The following is a 25981-nucleotide window of genomic DNA, read 5'->3' as shown; positions in this document are numbered from 1 at the left end:
GTGGCGTGCTACAAAATGTCCATATTACAATTTAAACGCACTAACAACTAATACTAGCGTCGGCAACGCGCGCGTGACAGCCCTAGCGGTACAGGCGTCTATAGACTACGTTAAGGCCCATTCACAATCAGACGGGTCGTATGCTTGTGTGCTACTATAGTAGTATATAAAAAATACTACCAAATATGGTTAACAACTTATGGTTAGTGCCTTGTAATTTTTATCACATGTTTGATTACTTTAAACAAATTAATTATTCGGATTCAGGCTTTCATTAAGCTGGTACTTAGACATACAATAATTATTTATAAGGAATAAAACTATTATATATTTTAACAAATACAATAAATATAATATAATTTACAAATACAATGTATTTCAGTTAAAAAATTAACTTAAGGATCGGTTAAAAGTTAGCGAACATACTTAACATTTTTTTTATACAATTTATAATGGCAAACAAGCTGACGGTCCACCTGATGGAAAGTGGTAACCGCCGCCTATAGACATGAGCAGTACTATGGATATAACAAAGTATATTATTTCGCTCATGATACCCCCCATGCGTTGCCATTCCTGAGGTCTCAGGTGTTATTCCTCTGTACCCAGTAAATTCACGCCATATCCCACCCTTCAAACCAAACAACAGAAACATATACATAGACATATACAAAGAATACTATTGGATTACCCATTGAGCCTCATTTTTGTTTAAAGTCGATAAAAAGTAGGTTACCTATAGTGATGAAATAATTCCATTAAAAGGTGCTACGAAGTAATGACATCTCATAAAATGACAGATGTCCGTGTTCTAGGGTTGAACCAGAAGAGTTACGTATTAATTTTTACTGTTCGATTGTATTTAATATTAGTTATACTTTTTAATAAACGAAAATAATAAATTAAACTTTATTACGAGATTGTAAAGAATAATAATACAAAAAGTAATTAGTAATTAAAAAATAATATCAGTCAAATCGTGATGTGAATATATGAATCTTTCGTTCTGTTAATATTAGCGTTTTTAGTTTTATATATATATATATATATATATATATATATATATATATATATATATATATATATATATATATATATATATATATATATATATATATATATATAGCTTTCATAGTAATAATTTTGTAAGTACAAAATATAATAATTGTATATTATGATCCATAAAAGGGTTATCAATGCATTTAAAATATTCGTATATGTAGTTACTCATCTAAGATTTAGGTGCTAAGGAACTATAACTATTATATATCTTTCATTATATTGCAGAATATAAATTAGTATATATATATATATATATATATATATATATATATATATATATACTATTAAATTAGACTTATTTAGAATGGTTTTTTACTAATTTGTTAAAGCGGAAGTTTTATATTTTATCAGTAATATTTTTTGCTATTTCATAGATATTGTTGATAACCCTGAGTTTCAAAGTCAGACGTATATAATTAAGACAAATATGACAAGGATGAATGACCGTGATTGTTCTCTGAAAAAGAACGTATAGAGAGGTGAGAGGTAGGTACATAGTTAAAGGAACGATAATATACGAAAAGTCCGTAGGTTAATTGTAAAACTGCCAAATTAAATGTTTTAATCAACTTCTAAATCTATTTCGACTGTACTTTTAATAAGTTTTATTCTAATTTAAAAGTTACTTCTGTTTTATTTTTTAATTTTAAGGGCTTTTACATACTTTAGGTATAGCAGCTCTATCGTATCCTGAAATGATTTCTCAAATAAAATTTGATCTACTTTCCCTAGTTATGGATAGAGAGGAATTATTGAGTATCAATAAATTAATGAGATGTTCAAATACTTCTAATTTAGGTTCAGCTAATATAGATTAAATAAGATCAATATTTAATTTATTTAGGTTAAAGTGGCGCATGAGTTCTTCTCTATCCTTCAAGTTAAACGAGTTACTTGTTAAAATATATGATATTTTTGTAAAGAGATAACAGGAATAACTCTAAATTGTCCCATAAATTAGACACGAAAAGTAACCGAGATACGTTTATCCTTTATTAAACTTACAATATGCACTTGGTTTAATAACAGTCAAAAAAGTACCGCGCAGTGAAACTTGTGAGGATTGGAGTGGTGTAGCTTTGTCTGCCTTACAGCATCAGACCAGCTGAGACAATAACAAATGCAGCTCGCAGCCTAAAGATATGTTACCATCAAGAGGAACGTTGTTAGGCCTTCTCATCACCAGTTATGTCGTTCATTCACAATATATCACCCGTAAGTATCTATATACATTTATATTTACATTAATATAATACTCATATGTAAAGCGGAAGATTTTATTTGTCTGTTTGAACGCACTAATGTCTTGAACTTAGATTATATAGATAGAGTGTCTCCATAGAAATGCTTCGAGAAAAACGGGTCAACATTTTCATTTATATTTTGCGTGTAAATAATTATGAGTGATTCCTTTATAACTTCTATATTTATTTTGTCTTATAAATTTAGCATCTTTTTAATGCGTAAACACTTATTTTATTTATTATAATAACACTTCAAGATACATTTCATGCGTAAATATATAGATTATGCGTAAATATATTGATTAAAAAAAAAACTAATCAGCTAATTTGACAATTGGCTAACAAAAAGTTGACCCATTTTTGCAGCTCGATGCTTTATCTATATAATCTAAGGCCTTAAACTACCAGTCGAGTTTAAAAAAATATTTTGAATTTGTTATTTTATTTCTTGAAGGAAGTTATGGTTTATTCGATATTACACTACGATCATGGACGAAGTTGCGATATACAGTTAGTTCCTTATGTGAGCCCACTTTACACAGTAATAATGATTCGCTATGACAGCCATGTACGTTAAAATATATTAACTGTTAAATCAGCTGTCAACAGTTAAATTAGTTAAGTTCAAAATTCTAATGTTCCAATTTTTTAATACATGTGAAATTAATTTATGTATAATAAATATGTATTTATAACGTGAAAGCGTCTCCTAAAGTTATTAATCTGATTCTCAAAATTTTAGATTTCACGCGTGAAAATTTATCACTCTTAAGATTATGCACTTTTCTCATATTTGAAATAGAATGGATAGCTTTTGTTTTACGGACTTTTGTATATAGCAAATTGGGCTGTCTATCACATCCAGGGATTGTCTGTCCGGTCGGAACCTTGTTAGCCATTTCTATACCTGTATCACGGGGTTCAAATAACTTCATTCGTATTCATTTATAAATATAGAATGGTCTGTAGTGTTTGTTGTTTATTTGTACTTATAAATAAGGTAAAGTAACGTTAAATACAATTGTTGTTTGTATGGGTCACTTTATTAATATTTGGTGAAGATTTCAAGACATATTAGTCGGTCAATCTCAGCATATACTAGTACATTCAGAGTCTTACTTGTAATTAAATTACAAAGCAAGAAGACATAAAACTATAGCTTTCGAAAATGGGGAGAGATTACCATGGACATCGTAGCATCTGTTTCTGTCCACATCATGGGCATGGTAATAAACTAGTAATAGTTTATTGGTGGACTATAGATACGAAATTATTCATATTATGTTTCATATTAAATGAATTTTTAATCCGCATAACTTAAGTATTCTTAAGTAGAGCGTATTAGACAAAAATACCGTCTAAAACTATCCCCCATTTGTGCAAGCTTCGGTTCTAAATTAATATATTAAATACGTTTTCACCAAACACGCGGAGACGAAGCCAAACTCGGAAACTTGTTGACTGGCCAAAAGGAAAAAGAAGAAAACTTTCTTTGTGGCAAGTTAGAAACTTTACTAATTGTTTATTAAAATAATACTTTTACAGTATTCATGAAACCTATTCGTACTTACCCACACACAGTTAATTAGGTATTTGACAATAGCACTGGTATAGCTTCGGTAAACAAAAGATTGCAAAACCTAGGTCAGTATTATTATTATTTAACAAAATTCACATCTCTTAAGTAAAGGAAATGGCAAATTAACTCCCGGCAAAAGCACTGTCGGCCGGAGTTGAGGGCACCAGGGGGAGAAACCGTTGTACTATGCGGGCAGTGTCTAACACACCGCTTTTTGCATCTTTCCCAGGAGTGAGCCGCCTCGGAATTCCAACCGTTTGAAGTCTTGTTCCAGACTGGTTGGGATAAGTCCGTTTATCGATAGAACGATTGGGATGATTTCGGTGGACGATACTCCCCATATTTTGGTCACCTCGTGAACTAAATCGAGATATTTCCTTTTCTTTTCGGTTTCGGCTTCTTGTTTTCGATCTGATGAAACTGAGAATTGTACTTTTCTAAATTTATATATAAGTTGTCTATTTTGCACTAATTCGTATTTTTTTACATACACTGGTTAGGTCAGTTAGCCCATGGTGACGGAATCCACAAGAATTATCCACAATGGTATCCAAGTGGATCCGCGTGGAGCTTGACCTGATGTTGCTAGCAATGGGCCTGTTAGACCCCATTTCTAACAATCCCTTAGCCCCCATTAATGTGTGTTACCTTTCATGTGGTACTTATTATTTATCTATATATATTTATCAAGTAAGATTGAACTTTGAACCTTAGAATAGTAATTAGGGCTAATAAACTACTAGGCCGCGATGTTCTCGACAATTACGGCTATTTAAAATATCAGAATACACAAAAATGGGTCACGGCTTTTGTAATGACTTCTAGAATGGCCGATAAATATGTCGACATACAATTATTACTCCCAAACATCTGGTTCACGTGTCGAATATCAATCGTAAAACTGATTTTCGTCTTTACATCGCGCCCACAAATTATGGCAAGGACCGTCAGCAGATCTACACGTAAAGTTGCAGTTATAGTATATACTTATTCCATACATACATATCTGTCACGCCTGTTCCCCATTAGGGTAGGCAGAAATATATTTACATTACTGTACATATTTTTATTACACTTTCAACATAATATTTAATAATACATATGTACATATATAATAATAATTATGTTGTTTTTAACAAAATTTACATCGAGTAGATGTGAATTTTGTTCTTAGGGAGAGGAGATGGCAAATTTAATTATGTTATTTTTTTTTTTAAATTAACTGTCCACTGCTGAACATAAGCTTACCCCTTATAAGGGGAATTTTGACAATAAACGCCACGCTAGGCGAGTTGGCAACCACAGTTAGGCTTTGGCGATGTTTTAAGAAGGACACTGTTGCCCATTCATCAACTATTAAGTTCCCTTTGTCATCTCTTACACTATCCACGGAAAAGGAAGGAATAGACCATTTTGCGCCGAGACATGGCAGTTAATTATGTATTAACTAGCGGCCCGCCCCGGCTTCGCACGGGTGCACATTACGTCACATCACATTAGAAACCTTTAAAATTATTAGTGTTTCTCTACTATATTATGCATATATTATACATATAAACCTTTCTCTTGAATCACTCTATTTATTAAAAAAAAACCGCTTTAAAATTGCGTAACCGTTAAAACCGCTGCGTAGTCTTAAAGATTTAAGCATACATAGGGACGGACATACAGCGACAGCGATTTTGTTTTATACTATGTAGTAAAGTGATTAATAAAAAAATTTATGTTGCAAAGATGCACATGTTTACACATAAAACTTTTTTTTTTCAATTAGACTTTTTCTTAATATGAAAAAATGTACTAATTATTAGTACGTATACATCTCTAATAACGCGAATGTACAGTCCGTTTCTTACAACGTGATGTTGTAAGTAAAAAAATATAAAATATATTGAAAAGAAAAAAAAAACATTTCTGACTGTACATAAATAAAAAGTCATAAAAATATAATTACATTCTGGAGAGTCGTGATGATTTGCTCGAGAGAATAAACCTAGTTCTTTTTTTATATTTTTAGAGTAATGCGAGGGATAAATGGGTAACGGACACCGCGGGATTCTGCGAGCGGGGTTATTGGAACGTTGTTTTACACGATGACTTTCATGATTATGCGGAGTACAGTTATATAAAAATTGCATATTTTAACCCTTAACAACGCTTGCGTTTTAACTTATGGGAGTATAGTCCCCTATGCATTTTGTATACTTTTATACGTAGGCATCAGTAGGTAGGTGTTGATAGTTATATAAGATTTTTTTTATGTAATAAAATAATACTATATTTAATATAATAGTTTGATTAAAATTCTTTAACATAAAATAGTCACATCTTATGTCAAATAAGACAATTGTCTAAAAGCCTGTATTATATTCTAGTGATTTATTAGAAAGTGAAATAGTAAACAAAATTGTTAACATAAAAAGATTTTTTTTTCCACTCTTATTTATTATTTTATGCAACTTAGAATAGCAAACAAGCTGACGGCCCACCTGATGAAAAGTGGTAACCGTCGCCTATACACATGAGCAGTAGCATGGACATAAAACAGTATACTGTTTCGCCCATGATAAATGCGTTGTAATTATATATTAAGTAATGTTATTTTAATTCATTATAAAATACTCAAAATATTATTTATTTGAAACTTAAACGAAGATTCATAACTTTTTCTGTTACTATATCACAGTCAATGACTGCTGTTTGTACAGCGATCAAATTAGTTTATTTTCTTAAATGAATCGCCTAAGTTTTTTTTTTTGTTTCTCTGTCATTTAACAGGTTTTCTATATGCTAGTGACTAAAGTTTTTACTGGTAGTGCAATGTTAGCCCAAAACAAAACATAATTGTTTTTAATAATTATATATATACTCGTATATATGTAAATATAGCTGTTAATTATCCACTACTGGACATGGGCCTCCCTGAAGAGTTTTGCCAATAGTTACCACGTTATATACATACACAGCGAGAATATAACAAACTTACAGTGTTTCTCGTTTCTGAGAATTCTTCCGAGTTATCAGAAATGACAAACACAGTAAATTCATATAATTTCCGTTGTGTAGATGCACATGATTACATATATATTAAAAGCAATGACTAAATAAAATTATAAAACAAATGCTTGCGTAATTATACTCGATGGGTATCTAGATCCCCAGCGTCTTATGTCTCTTAAACTATTTAAAATACCTTGGTCCAGTTATACTCATCGTGAGCTCTCTATCGGTATTAGGAATCCATGATAGAGCTACGCCCTTACGCTTAAATTAATAAAAATATTTCCAAAATATGTTTAGTAAAATAATATACGATAAAAAAATATAGAATAAATAATAATAATAATAATTTTTTATTTAAGTAAACCTCATACAACCAAACATACACTCTATGTTACTCGCTAATAATACAATTTTGTACAGGTGAAAGAATTTTTAAAATCGGATGATTAGTTATTTTTTATTTACTTTACAAAAAAAAAAATACAAAAAATCAAATCTCTCTCTATAATTTTACAAAAACTATTACCGGATTTCAATTAATTTTTGTACAGTCGGACACAAATAAACGCAGCATCCAAACCCAGTTTGCATTTCACTCGCCGCTCTAAGGGCGTGTTTAATCATATCGCGCAGTCTGTTTGACCCTCGGACACATCACTTAGAATTGTATAGACAGGACAATGTTTTTATTTATTTATTTTTATTTTATAAGCAGAATTTTCGATTTTGTTCTTAAAATTGAAGTTCTTTTTTATTTTATTCAATGAACAGTCAAAACTATAGTAGTAAAGAAACAAATATAGTAAGTTTATACTATTACTACTAATCAAAATTTTATTAACCTTCAATGTAATTATTCGTTTAAAATTAAAGTAAATTTAAAATTAAATTAATATTAATTTCAAATATTTCGTCCCATAAAATTTACATACAACAAAGTAAATTCTTACAATATTAATGTATTTTCCATCAAGAGTATAATAATAATAATGCCAATAAATATATAAGATTTGTCAGATAATTACTCTTTGCCGTATAAGATATAGGCACCTCCTTACATTAAGTCTTTACTGTAAAACTTGAAGCATCGCTCTAATAAATGTAAGGTAATATGTAGATAAAATAATCACATATTTAGTTTATTACTAATAAAGTTCAAATTTAGTACTAAGATTAAATACATATATAGAAACAGATCTATCCTGTTACCACGTATTTAGATTCGCATACACATTTTCTGTGAATAATATTTAAAAATATTTGCTAAAAAAATAAAAAAATAATATAAAGATTTGCTAAAAAATTCTGAATTATTAAATTCAATATACACAGTTTTTAATTTAAACGGATTATACACACACATCTTTTTATTTATTTATTTTAAAAATCCAACCGCTCTTTACAAATAAAATTAACAAACATTTTATAACAGAGTAGTATGGCAAATAATAGGATTTTCTTTGTATTTTATTTGTATTAAATTTTTAACTTTTTCCATTTGTTTTTAAAACATTAACACAATTTAAACAAAAATGGAATGCTACTTGTAATACTTGTATAAGCATCATTTGAAATTGGGTTGGTCAATTTTGATATTTTTAATGTCTCTGTAATAATCCAATTAAGTTAAAAAAAAAATTATAACTATCACAGAAATCCAATTTTCCGCATTTATTTTTTATTTAATTTTGTTTATCTTTTTTACTTTTTTGGCCGTGTCGGTCCCGGCCCCGGCATAAAATGGGCCACCCCTTTCTTTCCCGTGTCGTAAGAGGCGACTAAGGGAACTTAAGATCGAGGGATGGGCATAGCGTCTTTCTCTAAAACATCTCTAAAAACCTAACTGCGGTTGCCAACCCACCTGCCAAACATAGCAACTACTGGCAGCAGTGGACAGTTAACGGCTTAAATAATAATAATCTTTTTATATCAATACAAAAATAAATAAATACGAAATATTGGCAAAATACCTATCGGATTAGTTCTATAATAATAAAAATTCTTAACAAGTCAATTCTATACTTTTGTTGTTCTATGCGTGTGTTAAGGGGAGGAGCACAATCAACCGTTCGCGGTCAACACTCCAATTCCACAGCAAAACATAATAATTGTTTTGTTACTGCCACAAGTGTGTTCCACCCACAAACGGAGAGTCCGCCGCCTCATTGAATTAATCCATTCCTTATATATATAACTACATATTTATAATATAATATATAAAGATATAATCGCTAATAGGGTGGGTCATAGTAACTTACACCATGAACACTCGACATATTAAAAGAAAACGATTGTTGCTAAAGAACTCGCCTTATTAATAATATAATTTCCCTAACGTATAGAAAAGAGTTTTTTTAGAGTTCGATGATAAGAAACGAATTGAAAATTGTGGCTTAAAGTTTTTTTTTAAATTTCCCAATTCGTCTAAACTTTTTTGTAACTGTATTTTGCAGCTATGTTTATAGTTACGAACCGATTTTCATAATACTTTTTGCAATTGAATTATAAATATACAATAATAAAAAAAATGGATTCAATACAAGAGAAACCCCTACGGTTTCTCTTGTATTGAATAACATTTTTATATCGTTACGATAAATTTTTAGTTTTTCTTTGCAGAGAAAACAACTGTTTATTATAAATGTAAATATATATTTTAACTTCTGTTTAGCACTACTACTGCCCACTCACTACTTCCTATGCCACTGCGTTAGGTTGACTGGAAGAAATCTCTTTTAGAGATAAGTTCGCCTTTGCTAACATTGTTATTAACTTATTGTTGTTACTGTATAATTTAGTGCAATAAAGAATATATATATAAAATCTACACGTAGACAACCGCGCAATATTTATAACGTATCTCTTTTATGCAACTTAGAATGTCAAACAAGCTGACGGCCCACCTGATAGAAAATGGTAACTTTCGCCCATAGACATGAACACTACCATGGACATAATAGAGTATACTATATTGCCCATGACACCCTTCATGCGTTGCCATTCTTGAGGACCAGTGTTATCTTATAATTTCATGGCCATATCCCATCATTCAAATCGAAATATAAACACAAAAAATAAATGCAAACACAACTGCTTCATAGCAGAAATACGAATGGGACAGAAATACCCAAGTTGACGACTTTTATGCAGTCTCTCTCTGGTAAAAGTTACTGTATAAAGTTTTGTGTAGAGATATATAGTATGGATTTGTGAATGCCTCATCTTGGTGCGTTCACTGTTGAAGTAATTTGTTTCTTATGGTGTAATATAGAGGGTCTTGAATTACTTAGTTACATAAATTTTAATAATTAATATAACATATATATGAAATGAAATTAAATAAAAAGAAATTATATTTATTTGCTGGGATTATGGTACGTAATGGGACGAAATTAATGACAATAAGTAGCTTACACATTCAGCCAGTTTGGCATGCAACATTTTTATACATAATTAATAATATTATATTTGTCTATTATTTATTTATATATCAATTATTATTATAAATAAAAGTAAACCTTAAATGTGTTGCAAAGCGCAAAACTCTAAACCTGTTGTCTACATTCAGAATTATTTATTTTAAAATAGGCATTCATTGAAATCCCAGTGAAAATGCAGAGAAAAGATCGAAAAAAATTCCAGAAAAATGTAAAAATGCCATTTTTATTTTTCGTATACAAACTATTCCTAACTGCCAATTCGAATGCATTTTTCGAAAGTTTGACAGACAGAACTATGTCTGGCCTGTCCACAGATTAAGGATGGTACTTAAGAGCGCATCAGTTAATTGTTAAAAATGAAGCAGAATGCTCAATGGTCGTAAGCTGTAGGAAAAGACATATCGAAATAGAGAGATAAACTACGGGAAGCCATCTCTAATACTCGTACAACAGAATTCCCTCGCAACACTTCAAAATTATTAAGAAACGTTAAACACTATCTTATTAGCTATATTTTTATTAAAAATTCAGTTAAGTAGATTTAATATTTTGTTTATATAAAGTAAATTCCAAGGCAGACTAGGCTGTATGGGCTTCGTTCCTTTGCCTTTTTTATAAGGGAGAAAAAAGAAAAAAAAACGAAATATATAATATATTTTTCAAACACAGTTTTTGTCATTATGAATAACATGCGTATGAGATGTCGTGGACGAAGTGGCCGCGGCTAGGTTACGAGGTAATTGATCTAATAAGATGACTTTTCAATATTCATGCCTCCCTTTGTGCCGCTTTGCACAAAGAATCTTAGTAAGCTGTTTTATGATAGTGACGCAGTTAAAGTTTAGAATTTTAAATATTAACGCTCCTGTAACCATATTTACTATTTGCTGTATATTTCGTATATACACATTTTGGTTTGCCACAGTAAAACTCCAAATAATGTAAGCCCACAAAAATGAAAAATGAATGCAATTTTTAATATACACAAACACACAAACACACACTCACACACACACACATACAGATAGATGCACACACTGTATCTACACACGAAAACACACACACACTCACTAATATAAATAATAGCGAAATATCTAAAAAAATACAGTCACATTATAAACTTTGTTTGAAACTCTTTTCATTTTATTTTAAACACAGATATACATATGTACCTAGTATAAGTAGGTACATGTTAAAACATGGCAATACGCAGACATGAGATGGCTAATGCTTGTATTATTATGGTAATAAGAGTGCATTTTTATCCATTCTAATTTTTGCCAAACGACCCGTCAGCATTCACGAAAGATTAACCACAGACGTTGATATTATTAGCATCACAGTAAAACATGGCCGTACTATCGGCACTCGATAAACAAAGATGGCGTGATAAACGAAAATGTCCTGTTAATTATTCATATTATTGATTATTTTATATTTTATAATATTGTTATAATACCGATAAATAAATATCATAGCATCTGTAAATTAAATTTGTACATATTCATCTCATAGCCACTTGTTAACATCATTACTTCCTTTTCCCATCAAGTAGGTTAATCAAAGTGTACCACACCTCGTACAGTTAATACAATAATTAAATAATGTTTCATAAAAAATCTACTTCAGTATGGCAAAACTAGTTATTTTGATTCAATATTAAATTACTGAATCGATTTTGATAAAATTTCCGTGTGATCAATCTGTATGGATATTTTTTTTGATAAGGAAAAAATTTTCCAAATCTGTTTACAAATAACTGCTGTATTAGGTAACAAATAAAAAATAGTACAAACAAATTGAGAACCTCCTGCTTTTGAAATCGATTGAAAACGCCATGATCCGTGATTGTCACAACTACAGAAACAATTAACGTCTGTACACGTGACAATGTGAGCGTTTGTAATTACGATTAGCGCGGGAAAATAGAGTTTGGGTGCTGTCGCGTATTTGAGAGGGGGTGAGGTCAGATCACAGCGGGCGACGGGGAGTTTCCATACTGTATTTTGGTATTACTACTTATTCTATCATTGTATGTATTTACTTAATTTTTTTTTTCCTTTGAACTGGCCGTAAAGACACGACGTACATTTCCCCTGTCATTCTTTCTGTCTCGATCGCTCGTCCTTCATACTCTTTGTTTAATAATTTATATTTATCTATTTTATTTTCTCTATATTTTCAATTGTGCATAATACCTTCTGTATTATTCAAAGTTTGTTGTTTCGTTATTTATTTCACACAGGTCAACTACACCAGTTTACAAAAAAAAAATATCTTCTAGCGGTTGTCTAGAACCCATAGTACAAATAGTACAAACTAAGCAGGGCTTTCTACATCTAGATGGCGCTAATTTGTCTTAAGTATTTATTTTATTTTACCTGAGATTACGTCCCCGTGATCAGGATATGTTGTTTGCTTGGAATAAAAGCCTATATCCTTCTTCATCCTAAACACTATACGCTAAATATATACCGCTAAAATTAAGCCGTTAAAGCGTCAAAAGGTAATAGACTAATAGACGAATATGATTTCATTTATTACTTCTTTTCGCTTTTTACAAACTCACGTTTATATTTATAAATATTAGTAAGAATTATAAAATTGATTATATTATTACTAGTAAGATACTTAAAAATGACAAGAAAAATACAACGAGAATGAATCATCATTTTAAATTGAACTGGAGAAATTAAACCTTTTTCCTGAAATACATTTGAAAAGTAAAAAAAGTTTTGAATGATGTACTAAATCAGTCAATAGATAACTATAGTGTTTAGTATCACTATTAGACCACTCCCTTAAAAGGACACAAATTATTTACGTTTTATTCTATTTAAAATAATTACCTTAATACTAATAATATTAAATTATATAGTATATAATAATAATTTAATATAATGCTACGTAAGTAAATAAACAAAATATGATACGTACTAACGGTATACTTTGTAGACGCACTAAAGGGATCGCCCTGTTTATTGCAGTTGATTTTCAGTAACACACAGCAACAAACAAGCGTCCTGCTTTCAAAGGGCACATGGATAAACATTATACGATGCGCTCAGAAATCCTGTGGCGTGTTTGTTGGACGCAAAATTGGCTGTCAGAGGCATGTTTCGATTTAAAATGGAACAGTAGCTGTAAAAGGATCATCATCTATGATGGTGAACTTTTAATTATATTTAATATTATTTTTCGCGCCATCTATTGTCTAATAGAGTCAACGCTCCATTTGAACTATTGACTAATAATATGAGTAAATAAGGGGAAAAGGGATTGTTAGCAATGGAGTTTGACAGCCCCATTGCTAGCAATATGCCTTATTAGGTCGACCTCCACGTGGTTCCCCCTAGAAACCATCGTGAACAATTCTTTTTGAATTCGTCATGATGGGCCAACTGACCTGCTTCATCCTCACCTATCATCCTTCACTGGTGCCCCGCCGGTATATAACGATAGCGCTAGTGGGGTTACTATTTGATCCATAAAAAAAATATGAGTAAATACCGAAAAAAGCAATAATTGAATAATAGATACAATTAATAATATATTTAAAAAAATAATGTCAAATTAATTCTTAATGATATCATTTATATAAAAAAAAAATACAACGTGTAAATTATGAATTATGTGTACGATAAATTGATTCTTTTTTTTATTTTCTGCGTATTTTTTAGTTACACATTCAATATCTTTTCTCTAAATTTTTTTTTTAAATTGATTTTTATTTAGGAACAAATCATATCATACCAGACGTTAATTATTTATTTCTAAATATAGACCTCTTTCTATTAGAGGTGTTTTGTCAGTATTTGCCACGCTATCTTCGTCATCATCTGCCCACTATTGAACTATGTGATAATGCCTCTCCCATAAAATGTTATAAGAGACAGGGCCGTTCCTTATGGCAGTCTCTCATTGAGGAGATTTTGCCAGTAATGCCACCGTGTACATTGTACCTTGCTATATAAGCATATTTTTATTGGTTATAACCAAGTTTATTTGAAAAAGTAATTTCTGAATTTTTTACTATTTTTTTTTATACTACTTAGAATGGCAACCAAGCTTACGGCCCACCTGATGGAAAGTGGTAACCGTCGCTTATAGACATGAGCAGTACCATGGACATAACAGAGTATACTGTTTCGCCCATGATACCCCCCATGCGTTGCCATACCTGAGGACTCAGGTGTTATTCCTCTGTACCCAGTAAATTCACGTCATATCCCACCCTTCAAACCGAAACACAGCCATGCAACTAATCTGTAAAATCTTATAGGACAACTCAGAATACCTAGACTCATTTTAAGAATAGTTCATTTCCTAAGTAGCTTTAACAGGAAACCGAACCCAGGCCACAACAACATCAATCGACGTGTTTACAAAAAAAAAAACATGTATTTTATTCTTTACAGTCATAAAATAGCAACATATGCAAACACGTCTTCTTTCTGAGACTGCCTTAATAGGATTAAGCCGGGCGGCCGCCGTTACGTCACTGTTTTGCATAAAACATCATTTACCATTGTGTTTCACTAACGATCCACAAATAGGTATGTTTATTAAGACCCAACCCGACATTTGACGGGTTGTCTTTATAATTTTATATTGTGATTCCCAAATCTCCAACGGTGCCCATTAAAAATACTGGGATGCTGAGCGAATATGACGAACAAAAGAAATACTAGTATCGTATGAGTGGATTTGGTTCAGCAAAATAAATTAAGATTGTGTTTCTTTGTATTGTGGCAAAACTAGTTATTTTACTTTTTAAACTAAACTCCTGGATCGATTTTGATAAAATATCTATGGAATGAGTCTATAGGTGTATCCTTTAAGATAAAAAAAAAAAAAGATTTTTCCAAATCGGTTTATAACTGACTTATAAATGAGTTTTCGAATTTGAATGAAATTTGGAACTTGTACCAAATCCTGGATTAACATGTTAATATTTTGTTTGTTAATCTTTGTTTATTTGTATATTAAATCTTGGCGACATAATGGCTCCACCGATTATTATGGTATTTTCATATACGTATACGTACATACATATTTGGGATGAATAACAACTTTTCATTATAGTCAGTCAAAGTCCTATAATGTGAACGAAATCACGGATAAAAGCTAGCTGATGTACCACCAAAGAGAGACTTTGTATAAAAGTCGTTTGCTTGGGTACCTCTGTCCCATTCATGTTTCAACCGTTAAGCAGTTGTATTTGCATGGCTGTGTTTCGGTTTGAAGGGTGGGATATGCCGTAAATTTATAGGGTACAGAAGAATAACACCTGAGTGCTCGGGAGTGGTAACGCATGAGGGGTTTCATGGGTGAAACAGTATACTCTGTTATGTCCATGGTACTGCTCATGTCTATAGGCGACGGTTACCACTTTCCACCAGGTGGGCCGTTAGCGTGTTTGCCATTCTAAGTTGTATAAAAAAAAAGATTTTAAAAATTATTATTTTTTCTATTTTCATCATTTATGAGATATGATTTAATTTTTTTCTGCCGTATGCACCCGGCATAGAATAGGCCACCCCTTTCTTTACCGTGGGTGGCGTAAGAAGCGACTAAGGGAATTTGGTCGAGGCATGGGCATCAGTGTCCTTTTTAAAACATCTCCAATGCCTAATCGCGGTTGCCAATCCGCTTACCAAGCATAGTAACTACTGGAAAAACACCCCAACAGCTTATTTAATACGGTATAAATTTCATTTTATACGTACTATAATCACTTGCCTTTATTAGAATAATGTATTCTAATTACCTCTATTTCATATAAGCAAATGAAAAGAGCGGTTTTAGTTTCAATGTTTCCATTTACAAATGCGCTTTTGAACTTTGTCCAATACGTAGTCAGTACTGACTGCACTTGCTCACGTCACATTACCTGATGAATGAGTAACATTTATCATCTATTAGAATAGATTTCATTACATAATTATTGAATAACCTCAGTTTTAAATTTTTAATTACTTATTAAAGAGTTTAAAAATACGTCAAAATTCACGTTTACGATTTTCTAACGTATAACATCGTTATCCCCAAAAATGGTAATACACGGTAAATACCATGATACCTACTCTGTGACAACCATGATACTATTCATGTCTATAGTCACTTTTATTACTTTACATCAGGCGGGACGTTAACACGTTTGCTATTCTATGTTAAATAAAAAAATTTGAAAAACATATAAATGGATTTAAATATAGAACATTTATTAATTTAGTACAATTTTTTTTTGTACATAAGTTAGTGAGTTTACACTCCATTTCTCGTATTCTTGTTTTAAAAGGTATTATTTTCTAAATAGAAATACGATAATTACCAGAAATTATAATTGTGACGATTAAAAAAAATCTAAACAGCAAGCGTCGTAGTACATCACTAGGTATCTCAAAGTTCTCTTGTCTCCCTAATAAATAGATGTAACCAAAACAAATCGTGTTCACGTTGTGTTCGCCTTCCATAGTAACTGTATCTTGCTACATATTGCTTGGCGACATACATTACATCATGTGTAAGCCAAAACGGACGTAAATCAAATGGGATTTTGAACATGTATTTCGCGTAAATGCGTCAATAACGCGGCATGCTGAATACAGACAAGCTGAAAAAATAAACATTCAGTTTCCCACGCTGACACTACATTTAGAATTATTTGATTGTTATTCATCGTCGCTCAATTGTTAGTGGATTAATGTGTACTAATATATGTATAAATATATATATTAGTACCACCATACATACATACAGTAAACCTTAAACTCAGCATTCTTGTACAGTATACTGAGTTTAATGTTACATGATTATAATTGCATGATTATAGTATTTCCGAACCGATATGACATCATAACCTTCAAGAAAAGAGCATATTCCTTTTTAAAAGGTCGGCAGCACACTTGCAATGCCATTGGTGTTGTGGGTGATCATGGGCGGCGGTAGTCACTTACCATCAGATGACCCGCATGTTAGTTTGCCCCCTGTGTTGTGAAAAAAAAAATAAAGAAACAGTATCAAAGTTTAATTGTTATTTTAAGTTATGTAATAAATTGAATCTATGTGACCGAGATATGGAGTTCAGTTACGGAATACTTACAATAAGATACTTAATAATTACTAACTAACGAAATGCGCAATAATTCAGTTTCCTGACATTTTGTCACATCTATTTTAATAACAAGTTTAACTCAAAGAGAAGTTAAGACAGCTATATCTTATAAAATCTGATTAAATATGTTTAATTTCGACGTTGCATTATTGTCACAAATAAATCGGGAGCTCATCTTTAGAATTGCAATATGAATGCACGTTTATTAATACAAGTACAAGTACCTAGTAGTTCTATTAAAACGCTAGATTCAGTTCCGTGAATAAAATTTCAAAGATTCTCTCCTCACGCTTTATACTTGTCTATACTCCTTTACACCTTTGTAAAAGGAATATGCAAGATAACGCGGGCATTTCATTTCTTGCCGGTATTAAAAATTCTTCTGTTTACATTTACAACCGATACCTCCTTGTGTAGACATTTGTTCACCGCATATTAAAAAGTTTTAGTAAATTGAATAAATTATAATTAATATATAAACTACGATTATTTAAGATACACAGTCGAGACTTGACGCAATGAAAACCTTTGCAGATAAATAGTTCTTTGTACGATTATGTATTTAAAATATGTATAAACAACGCGAAAGTTTATAATTAACTATTAACTACGTTATTTTTTAACCGACATTAAGGAAAGGAGGTGGTTCACAATGCGGTTGTTTTTTTGTTTGTCACCTCAGAATTCTGAGAATTTAGTTCGTCGTTTATAATTCCTATCAAATTTATAAGTTCGTTACATATACATTATTGAAATAAGTAAAAAAAATTCAAATAAGTAAATATCCCTTTTATGCATGACTTTCGATGATGATGATGCCGTAAAATACTTTTATTTTCTTCTTTGATACATTTAATTAGTCATTTATTCTAAGAATACAATATTCCGTGACAAAAAATAGTTAAAGGAAAACTTAACAATTTCCAAAGTTATTATTTAAAAAGTTGTGTCTTCAATTATGTTCACAAATATTCAAATCGAACTTAGAAACAGGTATTCGGCAAGTACCACAACAATAATTCTCTAGTAACAATCAATCCTGCCAACTTTGACATATTCGCCCCAGTTGGCTTTGAATACTTTTTAACGGTTAAAGTTTTAAATCCAGTGCAATTGATAATAGTCTCAAACTATTGCGTCATCGCAAAATTAAACCCACTGTTCCAAATTCAAAAAGACAATATCGAATTATAGGAGAAATGTTAGAAATAATTATATCTTATTTTCTCAATAAGTGTATTTTATATACAATTCATGAATTTTGTGTGAAAATGAGGGCTTTTGTAGATGTTTAAATCAATATGTTTAAAATTAATTTAAAACTGTTGTTATGATGAACTCTGTATTATACAGAGTAATTTATTAATAACCTATTTACAGAGCGAAATTTTAAAAGATATTTATAATTAGGGTACCTATATTATATTGTCTTTAAAGTTTTTATTTTACCTAATCCTGATTAAAGAGGGGGAAGGATTTTTAATAACAGACAATAGCGACTCTATTACTGGCAGTGTATATACTATCTGGTAGACCACGTGATCCTGGACCCAATCTTATTTAATTTGTAACAAAATTGTTACAATAGACCAAATGATCTGTCTTCATTTCACTTATCATCCCTCATTGGTACTTCGCCAAAACAAATCGATAGCGTAGGTGGGGTAAACGTTCTGTTTTCAGCTATTAAATAAAATTCAAATTAGATATGTGTACATTTATTTTTCTACGTTGTTTACGTAATGTCGTGTGTATTGTATTCCATTATAATACATATTATATATTAATTAATTATATTTAAATGTAAAATTCTTATAATAGTACACCGTATTACTATTTATTAGCTATAATAAAATATAAATATTATAGCATCGCTACCGTTATGGATAGATAGCATAACAAAGTGGCCCGCTCACGAATAAGCGGGGACAATCTGGTAATAAGGCGGGGCCGGTGGCCCGGTACCTGGCGGAGACTCCTACTTATTATGAGGTTTAATTTATTTGTCGAATCCACCTCGTCTGGGACCTATTACGTTCATGTCGTGAACTTAACTCATAAAGATACTTTTGGATGCGATATTTATATTTTTATCAATTAATTGCAATTACAAAAACAGTTATCTACAATTTTATCGGTAAATTTATAATAGAATAAATGTTAATTTAGTTTTATTAGATTATTAGAAATAAAGTTAATTAATAAAGAATAAAATACATATTTTTTTTTCAAATAAAATCATAAATTACTTTAATAAATAATTAAAAATTGAAAATTAAATAAAAACTTACAGCATCAACCTACCTAATAGTTTACCATCAGGTGGACCGTATGCGTGTATGTCACCTCAGTGGTAAAAAAAAAACGATTAATATATGTATTTGTATCTTACTATGTATTTTTAATTTATTAAATGCCAATAAAATGTATAATATAATAATATATTTGCACTAAATATAATCGTGTGTATTGAATTTAATTTTTTACGTCCGTAATACGAGTATAAGCAAAAATGAAATATTTTTTAATGATTAACTAGTACAGTATTATTTGGAACCAAACAAAATTTACTCAAAACAAAACTTTTGTCGAAAAAGAGAAAGATTATAAAAGTGTCTGAATGTTTAAATTTACTGAATTTTATCGTATTTTAAATTTAATATTCTTTATGAAAAAGTTTCGCTATAAAGCCTAGTCTTCTACATAAATAAAAAATTAAGCGCTACTCACTGATAAATCACTTAACAACAATAAAGCGGATTTGGCTATTTTTTTTTATATCTGTATTAGTTTGACAAAGATGTGTCGAGTAAGAATTTAGAATTACGGTAGACCGCATCAGATCAGCTGATTAAAAATAGAAAATAAAACCTTTGCCCTTTCTAATGGCCAGTTTAAATATAAATATTGATGTATTTATATTTAGAAAATGCCATATCCATTAGTATATGCGAGTTCATGCAGCAATGCGTCGTATTTCGTGCCTTTGTAAATGCTTGCATAACCTTGATACCGCTTTGTGTATCTGTGGACATCCATCCAATAATAAAATAGGTTATATTTTCTTTTAAAAAAATATTTTTTCTTTTATTCTTTTTTTAATAAAGGCATTAAGGTTAATCGTTTAATGTGTTCTTTAGCATTTATAATTATTTTGTCTACCTTTAACTGTCTATTGCTCAACATAGGCCTCCTCATATTGGGGTGTTATGCCTGTAGTTGCCAAGCTTGGCAGGCAGGTTGGCAAACGCAGTTAGGTTTTTGTTTTTAGAAGCTGCTGCCCATATTTCGACCTTAATGGTTCCCTTACGACATTCAGGGGAAAGGAAAGGGTTCTTTATCATGCAATTAAAATATTTTATCTAGGTAAATAGTATCATCATCTGCTTATCCTTACCCAAAATTTTATTTGGGGTCGGCATAATATGTTTTTCTCTTTCATCCTTATCCTCTATTCGCAGTCAATTCCGATTTCATTCCCATTCTGACCCTATCATCTTTCACACAGTTCACACATGTCTTTTTTTAGGCCTTCCTCTGCCCTTATAGCCATCCACATTAATTCTTAATACCTTTCTTAAACATGCTCTTTACCCCTGCGCATTACGTGTCCATATTTATTTATGTATACTTTTTCACACATTAGAAAATGTCTACAGGGCAGACTTAATGCCTGATGACATTCTCTACCAGTCAACCGTTACGCTAAACAGAGAGAGAGAGTAAATAGCGATGTATAGAAAATTGTAAAATGTATGTAAAAAATTAAAAAAAAATTGTAAATGAAATAAATATTTTGAATGATAACAATTTATGATAAATAAACATACAAAACATATAGAATACAATACTTACAAAAAATATACACACATAAATCACATACAGTACATACATATATAAATAACTATACATAGTATACATAAAATTTATAAATATATAAATCATAACCAATTATATAACACCATATTTACCAGAGGGAGACTTTGTACAAAAGTCGATTGCTTGGGTACCTCTGTCCCATTCGTGTTTCAACCGTGAAGCAGTTGTGTTTGCATAGCTGTGTTTCGGTTTGAAGGGTGGAATATGACGTGAATTTACAGGGTACAGAGGAATAACACCTGAGTCCTAAGGGATGGCAACGCATGGGGGGTATCATGGGCGATACTTTGTTATGTCCATGGTACTGCTCATGTCTATAGGCGACGGTTACCACTTTCCATCAAGTGGGCCGTCAGCATGTTTGCCATTCTAAGTTAAATAAAGAAAAAAAAAAATTTGCAACTACGTACGTGGTCGAGTTATGTTGATTAAAAATGAAAGGTCATTAAGTGGACACTATTTGTTTCTCTTTTCCTCGTAGTACAAGCACGCTAAATACGGTTCATATTTAGCGTGCATGTACTAAAGGTTACTTTGTCATATTGATTTAAAATTAATAAAATACATGTTATTAATATCAAAACAAAATAATGTCGTGACCTTCAAGAAAAGAGCATATTCTTATTGAAAGCATTATTATTAATACACCTGCAATTAATTTAGCGAGTGCCTAGGGTGGCGGTAGTGAATGGATGATAATGGAATGGTAACCCCGCCTGCACTAACGGTACACGCTGCCGGGACACCGGTGAGGGGTGATAGGTGACAACGAAAAGACCGGTCAATTAGCCCACCGTGATGAATACACTTGTAACTCAGCACGATGGTTTTCAGGGGGGACCACGTGGAGGTCGACCTGATAGGGTATATTGCTAGCAATGGAAATAATAGTCCGCATTACTAACAATCCCTGTCCCCCCCCTGGGTACCGGTAGCCAGGTACTATCAGGTGGACCGCATACTTCTTTACTCATAAGTTATGGAAAAAAAATATAAAATGTCATAACGGTTACTTTAGTTGTTAAGGCATCAAATGTATTTCCAATACATTAGAAATAGTTCTAACTTCTTAATATTAACATATACCAATATTATATATGTACATGTTATGGCATATATATGTTACATATCAGAGAACTATCTAGAACGCGTTATATTCTAACATTTAGTAATCAAACCTGCTATGGCGTTCAATTATATCGACAATTATTGTAGTTAATTGGAGACTTCAAAGTCATGCCCCTTCTTGTATGGAAGTTATTATGTAAAACAATAGTTTTGGATAATAGGGGTCAATGCAAATTTAGGGCGTATGTCTGAAACCCTGCATTACAGTAGTTACAGCTCTAAACGTTCCAATCAATCGTCATTTAATTATCTGTACAATGTCAGAGGGAAAATTTAAAAGTCGTACATTTGGGTACTTCTGTCCCATTCTTGTTATCGACAAATAGCAGCTATGTTTTTAAAGTAATAGAAATGGAATGGTAATCCCGGTATACAGTGGTAGGGCACCAGTGAGGGATGAAACCAGGTCAGTTAGACATCCTCCGTGACAAATTTATGAAGAATTAACTACGATGTTTTCCAAAAGAAAACGTTTGAAGGTCGACCTAACAGAATATATTGGAGGGTAAGAGATTGTTAGTAATAGGATCTAACTTGCCCATTGTCAGCAATACGCCCTATCCGGTTGACCTCGACGTGGTTCCCCCTGGAAACCATCGTGCTGAATTCCGGGTGTATTCATCACGATGAGCTAATTGGCCTGCCTTTTCATTCTCATCTATCCTCACCGGTGCCCCTCCAGTGTATACCGTTAGCGCAGGCAAGGTTACCATTCTATTATCATCCATAAAAAAACGGTATATATTATATATTAGTTAGCAAGTAAGGAGGAATGGTGAGGACAACTCCAAGCGATCCCATTTATTAATTCTATTAAACGTACACAAACATAAATTCTAAAAACAAACTTATTTTGTTCAACAGTTTGATAAAAACACAATCGAACTACCCCTTTTTGAAATCGGTTGAAAATATTCGTCAACTGTATCATACGTGGTTACTTGTGCCGAGAACGGCGCGTACCTCAGAAAGCTTTTAATAAAATATTGTTACAACGACGGGAAAACCTAATTTGCGGGCTATATTCTGCCTATAACGGAGTGGGTTGAACCGTCTCTGTTTATGTAGACAAGTTGGTACTATTGGCAATAATTTATTGCTGCCGTTCTTATTTTAAATAATAGAACGCACGCATATAAGAGGCCGTTCACATTTGTTTCGATAGAGCAACGAAAAAAACGGCAGTTTTTGGTGTTTTGTTTCCAAATAATTAACGGTTAGGTATACATTTTGATTTTTAAATTGTAGAGACAGTTTTTTTTTTATTGTGAAAACAGCCTTGTTAAATTTTTGCTTTGCGCATTATTAAGTATTAGTTTATTTTTAAGTTCTAAAGCCGTTTGTTATAAAACGCTGAGACGTAGACGTTTGGGATCGTTGTTTGTTAATAAACTATAATATTATAAAGTTGGTACAGTATCATTATTAAAACGTAATTATTCTCTAAATTAAGACTATTTTAGACGAAAATAAAAAAAAAGATATCTTTTTTTTTTTATTTTCATCCAAAATACTTAAGTAAAATGATTGTAATTGAACCCAACTGTTCACCAAATTTTGCCGAAATTATATTAAATTTTCTCATAAATACAATAATATTTTTACAAAAAAAAAATACGTTATCATAAAATTAATATATTTTAAACTAAAGTAATATAAAATAATTATAATTTTCCAATAAACAGAATTAATTAATATACAATTTTACATGTAAGTACTTAATACATGTAAAATTGTATAAATTCGTCGCTCAATTTAATGCGCGTAACCTAAACTTGAACGACGTCAGTTTGTCATAGTCCTTATATTTGTAAATAAAATTCTTACAATAAAAATATTTTTTAACAAAAAAAAAAAAGAATAAAATACCATAGATCAGGTATAACGCCAGCCATCTTCTTTCTACCATTTTTTTTTTTAATATTTTTGAAATACGAATACTGTTACTTATTATAAGTTTTTTTTTTTATTGTAACATAGGTGTTAATGTATTTTGGGGGCAACAGTCTTTGACGGTAGACTAATTTAATACAATAATGTTCTTATTGTAATATTTTATTAATTATTATTATTTTATATTATTCTCATAATATTTTATTCTGTAATAAATACAGATAAATACCAATGTTTTGTTTGTCATGATCTAAACATTGAACAATTTAGGTCGTACGCAGGGCCCGGTCAAATACCTAAGTACAAGTACACCTAATGCATTTTAATGAAACGATCGGCTTACTACTGTACACAAGTGTTATAAAATCTTGCAGTTAGATTATAGATAAATTATAGAATGGACCACTCCTTCCTATCCCGTGAGTGTTGTAAGAGGCGACTAAGGGAATTGAATTGTCGAGAGTTGGGCAGCAGCGTCCCTTTTTAAACATCACCGTAAACCTAACTGCGGTTGCCAACCCGCGTGGCAACAAACCCCTTCTTATGGGTCAAATTCAAATCATCTTTGTTCAAATAGACTTATTTTCAAGGACTTTTAAATCGTCATTTTTGTTTTAAATCTACTGCAGGATTCGGAAAGTTGTGTCTATAAAGAGTAAGGTCTATGTTAAGCAGTAGACAGTTAATGACTGGCACGATGATATCTTTTGTTATATAGACTGATTCTTATACGTATATTTTATATTTACATAAGTACAAATTATAAAACCTTTTGTGCTCACTTTAAGGTATGTATATTAATTACAGAGTTTTTTTAACTTCATGTAAATATATACTAAAATAAATGAAAAAATATAAATCCTTAAGCCTTAACGTTTTTTTAAATAATAAAAAATATTAGAGTTAATTATACATTACAAAAATTATTATAATGTTTTCTTGATATTAAAAATTATGACTTAGTACTTATTTTACTTTTGTAAATTTTTACGACCCGTCATCTGATATATGTGGTGTTATGCAGAATGCCGATAGTTAAATATAAAAGTTCATTAAATTCAAAAGATATATGCACGAATAGGAATTACGGCAACGGTTTAAATGTCAAATAACTTGCCTTAATTGCTTTGGTGTTATATATGAAACGTGAGTACTAGATACTTGTAATTACCTGACAAATGCATCTTCTGCCTATATTTATAATAATATCTAAGCACCTCCGATAAATAATAGTAGTATATTTTTCATAATAATATAACATTTTGCTTATTTTCAATATTCGTTTTAATCCACACTTAGAGCATTGGCATTTAAAAATAATTACTCGGTGTTTGAACCATGACTTCATAAAAAGGAATACTGGCCTAAAATAATGGTTTATTTGTAACAATGATATATTAGTTTTTAAAAATAGAAAAAGAAAAAATATAATTTTCCTTGTTCCTAATTCAAAATCCTGAAATATCAGTTACAAAAGTTGTAAAATATTTTATTTTGTATCATAACACCAATTGGAGGTGTACTCAAAATCACAACAGATACGACATCGTAAAAAAACATAATGTAACCGGCAAGATTTCCGCGATGACGTGCCAAGAATACGCGGATCTTTTTAAAACTTACCGAAAAATCGGGT

At 31.1% G+C, this 25981-nt stretch overlaps 1 protein-coding gene across 12 annotated transcripts in view; it reads left to right on the top strand.

Annotated features, from left to right (window-relative positions):
• LOC113516875 (basement membrane-specific heparan sulfate proteoglycan core protein) overlaps positions 1-25981 on the top strand; it is a 279082-nt gene that overhangs the window by 173932 nt on the left and 79169 nt on the right. Inside the window, exon 2 of one of the 12 annotated variants that reach the window (XM_052896559.1) lies at positions 2157-2277. The exons of the other annotated variants lie outside the window; for them this stretch is intronic. Coding sequence (XP_052752519.1) covers positions 2205-2277 — 73 coding nt within the window. The 5' untranslated portion in view covers positions 2157-2204. The remainder of the gene's footprint in view (positions 1-2156; positions 2278-25981) is intronic. 12 annotated transcript variants of the gene reach the window in all.

This window comes from Galleria mellonella, unplaced genomic scaffold (genome assembly GCF_026898425.1).
Source record: "Galleria mellonella isolate WM207_F2 unplaced genomic scaffold, CSIRO_AGI_GalMel_v1 utg33, whole genome shotgun sequence".
Taxonomy (NCBI): domain Eukaryota; kingdom Metazoa; phylum Arthropoda; class Insecta; order Lepidoptera; family Pyralidae; genus Galleria; species Galleria mellonella.
This window is presented reverse-complemented; position numbering and strand designations above follow the sequence as displayed.